We start from the raw sequence: 13,793 nt of genomic DNA, 5'->3' as shown, positions 1-13,793 counted from the left end.
ACATGCTCATGATTTATAATCCCACCTCCTGATTTTTGCAGTCCTGCCCCCTGATTCTAGGCTGCTTGAGGCAGGCAGTACTCAAGTTGATAAGAGACATGTTCTGAGCTCTGACAAACTTTGAGGAGGGTCAGGGACGCAGGCCCCCTGGTGCTCTGGAATGCCCAATTAATGCTCCATTTGACTTGTCTGGTCATTAGACGTGCCTTGACATGCATAAGTACAGTGGGTAATTCAAGCGGGGTCTGGCCAACACTCCCACTTTGGAAAGACTTACATAATCACAGGCTGCTGTTTCTGGCTCAGATCCTGCCAGCAGATGTGTTGATATGGCCCCATATCCCTGCAATGTGTCCCTTGGGACCCACCCTAGTGCATCTGTGTGCCAGATCAGGGCCAATAAGGTCATTGTCTTTCTTATGCATCATAGAGATTCATATTTTGGAAAGCTACAGTAAAAATGTCACAAACATATTGCCTATAAATACCAAACAAGAGAAGTGATTCCTTTCCATTGGATTTTGTCCGAACAAAAGCAGATTTTAGGGGGGAAAAACCAACCTTCCCCACCCCCCAGAATGCCCGAGAAGTCAGTTCTAAGGTGAAGTCTGATTAGAAACAATTACTTTACTTAATACTAAATTACAGTGATAGAGCATCATTCACCCCCAAATGGTCTCCGAGTCTTTTGTAAACTCAGAGCCTGATGCTGTAGGTCTAAGAGAGTTAGGCACCTAATTCTTTAAACCCATTAGGCAGTCCCAGCTGTAATCATTACACACGCAAGCAGCCCCATTGACTGGTATGAGGGGACATTTACAATCTATGGGTCTGATCCTGTACAACCTCCATGTAGCTGATGATTAAGCTAGCTCATGGAAATAATCGTTTGAGTGCCAATGGAATTACTCATGTGAGTAAAGTTACTTGTGTGTGTACATTTTCGGGAGTCAGGCCCTATAACGAGGGGCCACTTAAAAGCACCACTGAATTAAAATATATATATATTTTATATATATATATATAACAGCAAAATTCCACATCACAACAGTTTTGTCGCCTGATGCAATGCCTACTGAAGTCAACGAGAAGACTCCAGTTGTCTTCAGTGGCCATTGGATCAAGCTGTAGGAAAGGAAAAAAGAGGAAGAATTTCAGATCTAGGGGGTTTGCAGACAACCTAAGTAGAAGAGCCAGCTTTCAACTCATGCTCCTGTAGCTGAGCACAGGTTTTCCAATGAACATATAATAATTACACAGCAGCTACCTGAATTTGATGTTTAGTCTGTTGTGTCATTTACTACCTACTACATTGAAGCAAACCAAAATTCTCACCAGTGGTAAAACTAATGCAGGGGGGAGGAAGCCGGGGAGGGAAGAGAGAGGGTAAGAAATCAGTCTAGTGATTCCCCTCCCCAACTCAATTGTATTTTTATGACAATCAGAGGCAGCTATCCCAGCTCTAAGACGGTCATTTTGGATGAAATATGGTCAGTGTACATAGAAGTGACCACTTCCTTTGGGTGCCCAACACAAGACACCGAAGGCTTTTTTTTTTTTAAATAAATAAATGTGCCGAGTACCTGCAGATCCCATTTATTTTAACTAGAGCCATCTGGTCTCCACATTTCTGCAAATCAGGCCCCCGTGTTGGTTTAAATTGGGCTTCTAAAAATGCAGATCCCCCCACCCCCTCAAAAAAAAAATCCAATCACCACTTTGAAAGTTTAGCCCGAAAAGCTCCGACTAAGCCCTGCTTGACCAATAGCTAGTTACGCACTCAGTGGCATGAGCAATGCTCCCTTTGCTGTCTTCCTTTATTGTTAAGCCCAGTCCATTATGGTTTTCATGCACACAGGAATGCTGATTTATTGCATTCACTCTGAAGGGTATAAATACAGAATTACAGGGAGGGGTGTGTGTCCACGCCAAAGCTTTCTTCAAAAGGGCATGAGAGAAACATCAGCCACTTGCAGAAGAGACAGAGAGCCTGTAAGAGGCTCAGCATTGTCACGTTTTGGACAATCCTTTTGAAGAAACACAAAAGAAGGGCTGCGGTGAAGGTAAGGTAAAAAAAAAATAAAGTGCTGCTCTGCACAAGCTGAGGGCAATATTAAATGTTTGTGTTTATCTATAGCTGGTATTTGCAAAAGAAAACATTTACACTTAAAACGTTTAATTAAATAAAAGTAGGGAAAAAGATTGCGAAGAACAGAATAGTTCAAAAGGATTTAAATAACTATTCCAATATTCTTGGATTCGAGCAAATGTAATTTTACAACAATATCCTCAGAGAGCTGGAATAAATAAAGAATTGTGCTTTGATATTTGAATAAAACATTTGATCTGAAAACTATATTTTTACTGTAGGTCAGAGTGGCAAAGGTGAACTTTATTGTAGTGGCTCCCAAGTACTGTGCAACACTCAGGTCACACCGAGACTTGACCTGCAACCTTATTCGCACAAGTCAGTCCCTACTCGCAGAGTCTCACATTGAGATTCCCCTGGTTACTGGATCGGGCCATGGCTCTTTCAAGAAGGGGTAAGGCTACAGCAGAAAAGAGTGATGTCTGCACAAACAAATGCATCTCAGAAGTACTCTATAAAAAGTAACGACATGCACAGGCACGTTATTCCCCAGCCCCGTTCAGCCTAGTCATTTTCTCCATTGAGGCTATCCCAGGTATTTGTAACCCATCTGCTTATGTAAATGTATTCTGAGTTTTCCATTCTACAGTAATTACTATCCTTGCAAGGCAAGGAGGGGAAATTTAAGCCCCAAGTAGTTGCTGGTAGCTCTCTATACCTATTCTTGCCCTTTGAAAACAACACATTGAACGTCTCATGGTATTCAATGTATTTGTAATAAACTAAGGCAGTGTTTCCTCAACCAGTGGGTCGCAACCCCCAGAAGAGTCACAAAAAGATAATCAGGGTGATCACAAGGTACTGAAAGTATTATAACAATCCAAAGGCTTGTCTGTTCCGGAGAAATTCAGGAGTAGTTATCCCTAGAGGGAGCTGTTCTGGAATACCTTCCTCTGGAATAATTGCTCACAAAGCAAAGTAATTATTCTGGAATAAAAGCATTTGTATTCCAGATCAGAGTGTTCACACAAGGGAGTTATTTCAGAATAGTTAAATTATACTGGAATAGCTAGGACAGTCCATTTCACCCATGTAGAAAAGGCCCAAAGTAAAGAATCTCATTCCTCACACTCCCTTATCCTTCAAGGTCAAATGTTCTCTGTCATGCTCTCAGAATATACAAAAATAATATAAGCAAAGTAAAGAAAATGTAAGGGAGTTGTGAACATTTTTGATTGAAGGGTTGCCAATCTGATAAGGTTGAGAAATACTGAACTAAGGAATACATTCTCTCTTGCTATTGAGGAAATAGACAAAGCACATTCAAGGCCCAGCTTTTACATGCTGTATTTTCCCCACAAAACACTGTTGCTTTATTTAATAAATTGTATGTAAAAAAAATAGGATCAAAATCACACCCAGTCTTCATAGACGTGTAGCATGTTGACATAAGGTGGAAGCAGCAGGAGTCAGCTAGAAAAGCCAGACTGATGTGGCTAATTCAGGAAAGCACTTAAGAACATGCCTAAATCCATAGTCAGGAAAGTCTTACTGACGTGCTTAAGTGCTTTCCTGAATTGGGGCCCGTATGACTTATCGCTCACCATTTCACCTGTAGAGGGAGGCTCAAATTAATCCTGACTATGGTTAGTGGTATGGGGAAGTCAGTGTTTGAAACCCTCTTAAACCAAAGAAATCTCATGGCAACCCAGTTTAAAACTGTATCGTAGATTGAGTGGTAGACAAGAGGTCCTGAATTAAGACAGGTAGTCTTTACCCATCCCCCTCCTCCCCCAGTTCTACATAATTATATTGAGATAATTGCAATGGTTAGAGCTGAAGGGCAAATTCAATCAGAGCTGTTTTATTCATTTACATGTCAGGGGACTGACTATGAGGATGCAGAAGCAGCCTTTGATTCACGAATCACAAAACTAGGGTATCTCGATGGCAGATGTTGTCTGTTTTGAAAAGATCATTTACAGCCGTAGTGATAAACTAGGGCCATCTGGTTGGAATTCTGTCCTCCCTGAATTACAATGTAAAAAAGTTCTGAAAAAACAAACTCCTGAGTTTCAGATTCAGGCTAGATTCTACTCTGAGCTCCATCTGGGGTAAATCTAGACTAACTCCACTGACATCTGTGGAGCTACTCCAGATTTATTCCAGTGTAAACAAGAGCAGAATGAGGTTTGCTGCTTAGCCTGTCGGGTGGGTAAGGGTTCAGTTACAGGGGGAATATTATCACGTAGCCCCATTAAATGTGCACAACAGCTCCCCTTTGCTGTACATCAAGATACAGCAATTGAGACGAGAGCTGGAGGATTCTCCTATTGGAGACATTTTACTACATGGGTGAATATCTCCTTGTCCATCAACTTAATGACGACGGACTTGACCATGTTAAGTCTATCAGCATGGTGTTGCTCACACAAATTCTGGCATTTCCACTCTGGATTTTTTTCTTAGCCACAGCGTATTTGGTATTTCTGAACTGCATTTTAATTTTTTGTCCTCACATTTTCCCTCTCACCACACAAAGTCAAGGGAAGACACTTTTCCAAAACCATCTTGAATCGTAAGTACACAGTGAGGCCTGATCCTACCAAGTGTTGCCTCTAAAGTGCTGAGGTTCGTTTCCCACCAGCGTACGTACGTCTATCTAGGAAATATGTCAGTAGGAGAGGAGTGTGACCAGCATCTCACAGACTCAGGAGTTGGCCATAGGTGACACCATGGTTGGTTCCTCTGGTCTTTGATTTTAAGGCTGAGCATCATATTAATAAGTTAATAGCAAAGGGGAGGTGCTGTGTTAGTGAAACCCCCGGTAAGTATGTTTTACAGGTCCTCCTCCTCCCCCTCCCCCCTGCAGTGCTGATCCACAAAGGATCCGAGTCGGATACAGCCCCAGACAACATTTGAGGTCTTTAGCTCAAGCTGCAGCAGTTTGTGCATTTAGGCCTGGTGGTCTCATGCCCATTTTATTGGCCAAAATGGTGGCCACCTCATTAACATCCATTTTGCCACCCTTATTCACAGTGCATAGTATCTTACTCCATCAGTGATCACATCAGGGGTGAAAGTAAAATTGAGCTCTTACTGGTACGGGCCCAGCTCTGGAAGGGGCGGGGCCTCAGGCAGAAGAGGCGGGGCTGGGGTCAGCCAGCCCATCTGCACTGCCTGTCCTGCACTGCCCGGGGCTCCAGCGGAGATTTAGAGGGCCCGGAGCTCCAGCCGCTGCTGCCACAGTAGCAGCAGCCCTGGGCCCTTTTAAACCACGGCCCCCAGGGCAGCTACTTATTTTGCCCCAGTAATCTGGTGCCTTTCCTCATCCTTTCTTTCTGGTTTATTTTTATGGCAGTAGTGGTGTCCCAGATAGGCAAATTATTGTAAATAAAGATAGGAAGACTGTCCCTGCTCCAAAAAACTTGCAAACTAAAGAGATCTACAAGCAGAGGAAGTGTAGGGCAAAGGATGAAACCTACAAAGTAGTCAAGATGATGGTTGGCACATGGCATGAGAGCTCCATGTCATAGCATACATAATGAAAACTTCTTTACTACATATCCTTCCTGTATACATAGAATGGACCAGATGCACCACATCCCTCTTTAGGCACTATTCTATAATACAAACAACAACTGTATGTCCGCAACCCTGATCAGGATCCCATTGTGCTAGGAATTGTGTGTATGTGTACACACACTCACACTCCCCCCCTCCCTGCCCTCTGAACCCAAAGACAATCTAATCAGACAAAGAAAAAGGTAGGAGGGCAAAGAGAGGAGAAGTGATTTGCCCACAGTCACACAGCAGGTCAGTGGCAGATCCAGGAAGAGAACTAGATCTGCCAACTCCCAGTCCAATGCTCTATCCACTAGTCCAAACTGTGCCGTTCACTTTGTGCCACCCTAGTGCAAGAGACAGAAGCCATCTGGATCTCCTCCTCAGTGGGAATAGAGGCAACATAACAACCCTAAGCACCTCTCTTCCTGCTACCCCTAGCACAGCAAGCTTGTCGTGGGCAGCATGGCGAGGAGCAGACCAGGACATGCTGTGCTCTGGCTATCCCCGTCTGGCAGATTGTCCCTTGGGATCCTTCGCTAACTGGCATAAATGACTGCAGCCAAGAGGCTCTTCTAAAGCTTCAGATGGCTCCAGGATCAAGGACCTGTAACCAGCTCCCTTGTGTTTCTCCCTCACCCCCACCTGAAGCTCGCAACTGAGAATCAAGATGAATATATTGCTAGTATTTTCACACAGACTCCATGCAATGCACATACAGCTGCTCTCTTCCTGTGGCTCCAGGACACATACATAAACACCACATTTACATTTTATTCTCTGAAAATGTAAAACATTATAACTGATCATCACCACATTCCCACAGCAAAGAGGATTTGCTGCCAATACCATTGTCCTGCCTCGCTGATTCCATTCTGCCTTTCTGGTAATACAAGGCATTTATCAAATTAGGATTCTCAGGAAATGCAAGGGATCCAGCAGTCTATATTTAGCAACAACAACAAAAGAACAGCACAATCAGCTGACTGGAAGCTGTTAGCCTGATGCACAGTCCAGTTTTAGACAGCTTAATCTTCCGTCTTGGAAGCAAGGAGAGAAAGGTGCTGAAAACTGAAGATTAGAAATACACCCAGCTATAAGAGAGAGAAAAAAAATATCCAGGTAAGGAATTGAAATAGATCCTTTGTCTCTAGTGCTGCTTAAATGGGATCACAGCCATTAGAGCTTGTGAACCTTCAGGGATCTCGAAAACAGGGGAGCCCACATATCTGTAGGTTCAGTAGGTATTGCTATTCCCATCCAGCACCTAGCCAGGGGACTAGGAGGGTCACAGAGCCTAGCCCTGTCCCATGGCCTCTGCGCGGCTTTCTAGCACTGCGGTGCTGATGTGATCTCAGCTGGATTCTGTCTGAGTTCAGCCAGGTCAGACGTAGCTGTGGGAGTTTGCCGTGGAGGGGAAGCCCCTAAAAACAGTATAGTGGCTGTATTGGTTTGGGCCAGCCCCGAGTATCCCGCACGATTCCCTGGGTACGTACATGGGTGGCTAGCCCAAGCCGCTGCCCATGCCACCTCACCCAGCTATTTTTAAGGGGGGCGGAGCTGGAGCAGAGCTAGTGCGTCTGTCTACCTGAGCTGGGAAGTGCTGTGTAGACCTCCCGCAAGTCTGAAATCAACCCACTGCCATTGGAAATACATAATCGGATTGTTGTTTGCTCTGAGAGAAGGGGAGAATGGGCCACGTGAGCAAGAAAGGAAGTTAATGGGAGTTGCAGGTACCCAGCCCCTTTGAACATCAGGCCACTTCTCTAGGTGCCCAAGTACGCACTGGGAGATTTAACTCCAAAACACCCACGTTTGGACAGCTGGGCCCGGATCCTGCTACCATGGACACTGATGGCAACACACCAACGGGAGCAAAAATCAGGACCTAATTTTCTTGCTTAGAGGCTTTAGAGAGGAAGAGTAGATGGAAAAAGAAGGGAAGTAAAAAGCAAACCTAACACCTGCTTTAACCAGATGGGACTTATTTTAAATTCAACAGTTTCTGGGTTCAGTTTACTTTTCTGGTTGTATCTAAGGGCAGGTCTACACTATTGCTTAAGTCCATCTAACTTACATCGCTCAGGGGTGTGAAGAAGACATGCCCCGAGCAACACAAGTTAGAGACCTAAGCACTGTCCACACCTGCGCTATGTCAGCGGGAGACGCTCTCTCGACAGCAGAGAGCGTCTTCACCAGATGCGCTACAGCCGTGCCTATGTCACACTTCTAGTGTAGACCTGCTCTAAGATAAAAACCAGGAACAGAGCAGAGCAGGAGGGAGAGTACAGAGCAATTTCTACACGGTGTGCTGAGGATGAGCAGATTGTTTGCATTTTATACGTGGTCAACTTGCTGTAGAGGTTCAACAAAGCCCGGATTTATTTCTGGCAATAGAGAAAATGATATATGCATATAAATACCTAATTATGCAAATAAGCATACAGTGGCGTTTGTACCATTCTGACTCTGAGTATTCTCATACAAGTCTGATGAAGGGAGCCTGGGAACTTAAATTCGTAACTCTGCTAGACACTGAAAACCATGGACTCAGAGACACTGATTTTATGGGTCATTACAACAATTTGTAATACACCTCACTGCCTGCTAACCTTTAACTACCCACTTCATTTTAAGTGGTCTCCAACAGCATGTGTGAGCCCCTTAGCTAAATACAAGTTGTAACAGCTTGTTCAGCCTAAGACCCTCTGGTTACTTCCCCACAGGGCCAGCCGGGGGGGGGGGAGGCGGGGGCAAGTGGGGCAATTTGCCCCAGGCCCACACGAGAGAGTTTTCAGGGGCCCCCATGAGAGAGTTTTCGGCGGGTCCTTCAGTGCCGTCGAACACACCCAGAGTGAGTGAAGGTGAAGGACCCACTGCCGAAGACTCGGAGCTTCTTCCGCTCCGGGTCTTCGGCGGCAAGGGCTCCTTCACTTGCTCCGGGCCCCTTGCCAAAGTGCCCTGAAGACCCGGAGCGAAAGGACCCCCACTGCCGAAGACTCCAGGCCCCCTGAATCCTCTGGGTGGCCCTGCTTCCCCAGATCCGAAGAAGAGCTCTATGAAACTTGAAAGCTTGTATCTTCCACCAACAGAAGTTGGTCCAATAAAAGACATTATCTCACCCACCTTGTCTCTCATATCCTGGGGAACACACACAGTTACAGCAACACTGCAAACAATTTAGAAGATAGTCAAGAACTGGATAAAGGGCATAATATGATCGTTTCTGCCAGAAAATACTTTAAACCAATAAACAAACTGGAAACAGCACTCTGAGAACTGAAACAATCCTTAAGATTTTATGCTAGTTGATAAACAATTCCCACTGGCATGGGTGGGAGCAGTGCAGGAGCCCCGAACATCAAAAACTGCATGCAATACTCATATTGCGATGGACCTACATTTTATTCCCCTTGCATCTGCATAAGCAGAGCAGAATTACATTTATTCATACAACCACCGGAACAGATGAACGTGAGGACATTTTTGCACCATCATGTACCTTATTTCTGAGCCCATGGAAAAAGCTCAAACAATGTCCATTGAATATCAGATATTTCCCCTATTAACTAGGGCCTGATCCCACACTTTTCTCAGGCAAGCCACCCAGTTATACTGCGCTACACACAGTGTAGGGGAGTGAGTGAGTAAAGACAGCAGGCAGAAGCCACCATTAGGCCTCTGCTGATAATCTTGCTCCTCCAAAACTGACTGTACTAGAATGCTATTGTGCAAATCTGTGGATTGTTTAGGTGTTTTTCCCTTGCATTGTTTTAGAAAGGAACAAAGTTACTGCCAGGGATTTCAACTGCGTAAGCTTTTTTATTGAACTGTTTTTCCTTGACCAGGTCTGAGTAATCAACCATGTGGTATATTTTGTTCATTACCCCTTTCTGAAACCCTTGAAATAAAGATTTAGTAACAGTATCGCTCTAAAGTTCCCAGGTACACTACTGCTTACTTCTTGACTACAGCAGGGGCAGGGGAGAGAGAGGGAGAGAGGTCATATGAAATGTACAGAAATGCCAGAGTTCCTGTAACATAGCTGATCCTTTTCATATAGTAATAACATTGTGTATATTCTTTGCAGCAATGGCACCCCGCATACGACTGACTATATCAAAGCCTCTCCCAACCATCTGTGAAACCCAGGAGGAAATTTTAGAAGATGTAACCAGCAATGCAAAAGGCTTTGGGAGCTTCTCTATCGACTCAGATACTTGTTCCAGTGACGACTACCTTCAATCTATCTGCCATTTAGCAAGACCCACTTTCCCAGTGCTTCCTGAAAACAACTGTGTGTTCCAAGACAAGAAGGTATTAGAAACACTCCAAAGAGTGTCCTGGTTCCCAAAGCTGGCAGTGGCACAGCAAGTCATCCCAAAGTGCAAATTGACCAACATCTTCTCAGACATGATGTCTTTAGAAAAAGTTAGTTTAGTACTTGACAATGCAAAGCTATACCCCTGTACCAGGGCTGACCCACTGGAACAGTTGTACGCACACGCGGAGAAGACACGACGCTACAGAGGTTCTGTTTATGGTGAAAACTCTAGCACTGATGACGCACAGCGTAGCCATTTCAGCCCTTGTGATACCAGGAGGGGGGATGAAATTCATCCATCCACCTCTCAGGAAAAAACAGAGAAACAGGATCTAGCTGGGGTATTCAGTTTTCCAAGGCTTCCCTCTCCAAGACCAATAGAGAGAGAAAATAGCTGCCCAGAGCAGAAGTGTCTGAAAAGCAATAAGATAACGGCCATTTCTGAAAATGATCAAACTCAGAAAGAAAACTGCACCATATTCATTGATGGTAAATGGATATGGCCACACCCACCAAGACAGAAACTGCAAGGAAACAAGGTTTTGAGCTGCCCTCTACGAAGACAATGTGCTGTGTTCAAAACAGCAGGTGGCACTGAAAAAGAAGAGCTGAAATCTTCTAGCTATAACAAAACTGTGAAGGGAGATGTTCTTAATAAGCAATGTTACCCACAATGCTTTCATGTAGATAAAAAAGCCATGATCCACAGCTGGATCTCTGAGTGCAAGTGTGCCTGGAAAGGAGCAAAGGTTAAAGCTTGCCTACTTCCTGCCATTGCAGAAATATGAAAAAAGTGATGCTGAACAGCTGCATCTTTTGCAAAAAATTGTGGCCACTGCTGTCTTAAATTTCTCCCTGCTACCTGCTTGCATTGTGCAGAATACATGTTTACAATGAAGCAAATACATTTGTGACCCATTACACCTCTCATCTATGTGCAAACAGGCAATACATCTACTAACGTGGCCATGCTTTAAAAAACGAACTATTGATTCTGCTCTCAGATATGCACGCATTTGTAACAGCTTCTCTCCTCAGCTCAGCAACTCCTTTTGCACGTGCCTGTCTTGTGCTCTGAGAACAGCTGTAATACGTGTCTCTACATCAGAGATGGAGGTATCAGTCAGGTACACTAAACAGGGGAAACGGCTGTTTAGAAGTGGGATGTGTAATCTGTAGGAGCATCAAGCCAATGGTGATTTACAGCACATGCCAAAATTGGCACACCTGGATGTATTCACTCTGCAAGGAAACTCCTGCAGGATGCTTAGACAGCACTATAGGTGTATTCTGACACAAGTGCAGGTTCTGAGAGAGGCTGGTCAGCCTCACTACTAACTTCTCATTTGACAGCTGGTGGGTTAAACATTTCAACATGTAAATGCTCTAGAAGTGACACGGTCTCCTTGATAAACTCAATCCATTAGCATGCGAGGTAGAAAATGCAAAAACCTCCTTGGGCAGAACTCTCCTTGTACGTACAATTAACTTCACTAGAAGCATGTTGGATTTATGCTGGCAAGGGAGGAGAATCAGGCACTCCGTGTGTAGAAGCCTGTACAGTAACATGCCGGTGCTTGTCTTGTGTTGCTATTCTTGTAGTTTAGTGAAAACTGTCTGCTTTTTCACAGCTATTAGGGACTCAAGTGAATTCCCAGCAGCCCAGGTACTGGCATTCTCTTCAGAGTTATGCTCTTCTCTGCCTGTGCATACTAAGTTTTTGATTATGCTTATCCCCTGATACTTAAAATCTATCACACACACAATCCCACTGTTTAAGATGTAGAGAACAAATAGATTGCAAACAGATTCTGAAACCTGATTGCGCACAGATTCTGCAACCCAACTGCACTCTAGAATGTGTAGTGTTGTACAGAGGCAGCATAGTCTAGTGATTAAAGCAGACGATTGGAAGTCAGAGAATCCTGTTTGAGGTCCAACTCTGCTAGCATAGCAGCAGTAGCATGGGCTGACCACTCTGCATACCAACCCGCCCAGACCCCTGGGTAACTACTCAGGCTCGCTAGCCCCTGCCCGTGCTACTGAGGGTACATTGCTATTTTTAGCATGCTAGCTTGATAAGAGCTAGCGTGAGTATGTCTCATGGAGCTGGGTGCGTAATTCACGGCTGAAAGGGTAAATGTAGCCTCAGTGTGTTGCCTTGGGCAAGTTAATTTCTGTGCCTGTCTCCTCACCGATACTGTGGGGCTAATAATACTGACTTACAGCACTTCACACAAAAGTGAGAGCCAAGGAGGAAAAGCTCTTTGTATGTGGCCTGTGTTTCTCCAGGGACACTGAACCCTACGATATATACAAAGTGATCCGTCTTTTGTTAACGTTACATCTGCAGTGATACCAGTGAGTGAGAGAGTCTGAGTCATGAATCTGGATTTCCCCCAAGACAGAGCACAAAACAGGTGGTCATCACTAAATTAAAATGACTGACCCCGTGAGTGTGCAATGCATGCGCATTTTAACCACGAAAGTGGTCAGGGATGTCTATGGTTCAGTCAACATTTTAAAAACAAATATCGAGGCAGTTTAAAATAAACTCCTTCCTATTTTAATCCTCCTTTAATTACAGCTATTTATTGTGGTGCAATTTAGATTTATTAGTTACTTTGTGCAGATGAGTATCTAAATGGATATAAAGGGACGCTAATGACTGCTTGAGAGGATTGCAAGAGTACTTAGTGACTTAGAGGTGAGAAAACCACCACAACAACCAACTCAATTATAGCTACTCCATTTAAAGGGTTGTGAACAGACTTAACACACACATTTCATTACTCACAGAAAGATGCACATCTCACTCCATAACCAGTGGAGAAATGTAGGGGAAATTGTCTGCAAAATATTACTAGTAGCAAATTAGTTTGCAGACAGAAGAACAAGGAGAGAAACGTGTGTGTGCTGCTGAAACTTAAGAGAAATGTTTATGATTACAAAGGTGTAATCATGAAAGATGCTCTGAGGCCATTTCTGAAAAACCCTGGTTAGTTAAGCAAGGGCACAGTTTCTCATCAGCACCTACTGGTTAGCAGGTAAGTTTGAAGCTGTTGACTCCTCACCTTTCTGACCCATATAGACCCTGAATTTTTTTTTGCATTCCACTACAGCATGATAAGCTGTTGATCTGAGAAGCTTTTCATTTAATTTTCTTAATGTATGACTTGGCCATATGGAAGATTCATGATGGCCCAGGGGAGAGAGGTTTTAGAGGAGTAAAGGATATCATCTCTAGCTTTTACAACTCACAGAACAATGGTGAATAACTGGAAGGCTGCCTGCCTGGCTCCTTTCCTCTTGGTGCTTTGCTCTCTTCTGCATGTATTAACTGTTCTCTTGAGGCACCATCTGGAGTGAAAGGATGCTGTGTCCCCCTCTTCCCCTCATGATTACCCTCCAAGTAAATATTTATGAGGCTGCAATGCCTAGCAAATCTGTGCCTATTGTATGTACCACCAATAGACAGAAATGTGTTTATGCTTGTGAGAGGGTAAGTAAATAAAAATGTTCAATGAGATTGTTGCAGTACCTGCTCTTTTCAATGCAGCTGTTACCTGTATGACATTTAGGCCACACGACCGTTTGTATGACATGTATGTGCAGACTGACTCCACGGCAAGCACATCCATTTTCAGACGGCTGAGAACACCTTGACAGCCATGTTGTGCTCTGTCCTGCCAGGCAAGAGGCTCGAGTGAGGCCCAGTAAAACCAAGACTCTTGAAAGAATTTGACTGCAGGGGTTGAGGCTTTAAGAAACACACATCATGAGCCTCACAATAAGTTGCCAAAGCTGCTACCTGCT

General features: G+C 44.2%; 1 protein-coding gene across 2 annotated transcripts; it reads left to right on the top strand.

Annotated features, from left to right (window-relative positions):
• The first annotated feature begins 1,929 nt into the window (after nt 1-1,929).
• LOC123375756 lies at nt 1,930-13,442 on the top strand. Of its 2 annotated transcripts, none has more exons than XM_045026994.1 (2): nt 1,930-2,063; nt 9,744-13,442. In XM_045026994.1, exon 2 carries the CDS (start codon nt 9,746-9,748, stop codon nt 10,763-10,765), a length of 1,020 nt encoding a protein of 339 aa, XP_044882929.1. In that variant the 5' UTR covers nt 1,930-2,063; nt 9,744-9,745; the 3' UTR covers nt 10,766-13,442. The 2 variants fall into 2 exon arrangements, with proteins under 2 accessions (XP_044882929.1, XP_044882928.1); XM_045026993.1 differs by lacking the exon at nt 1,930-2,063 and adding an exon at nt 2,440-2,543.
• The last annotated feature ends 351 nt before the right edge of the window (nt 13,443-13,793 follow it).

Source organism: Mauremys mutica, chromosome 8 (genome assembly GCF_020497125.1).
Source record: "Mauremys mutica isolate MM-2020 ecotype Southern chromosome 8, ASM2049712v1, whole genome shotgun sequence".
Classification (NCBI taxonomy): domain Eukaryota; kingdom Metazoa; phylum Chordata; order Testudines; family Geoemydidae; genus Mauremys; species Mauremys mutica.
The sequence above is the reverse complement of the archived record's forward strand: the minus strand, read 5'-3'. Positions and strand labels throughout refer to the sequence as shown.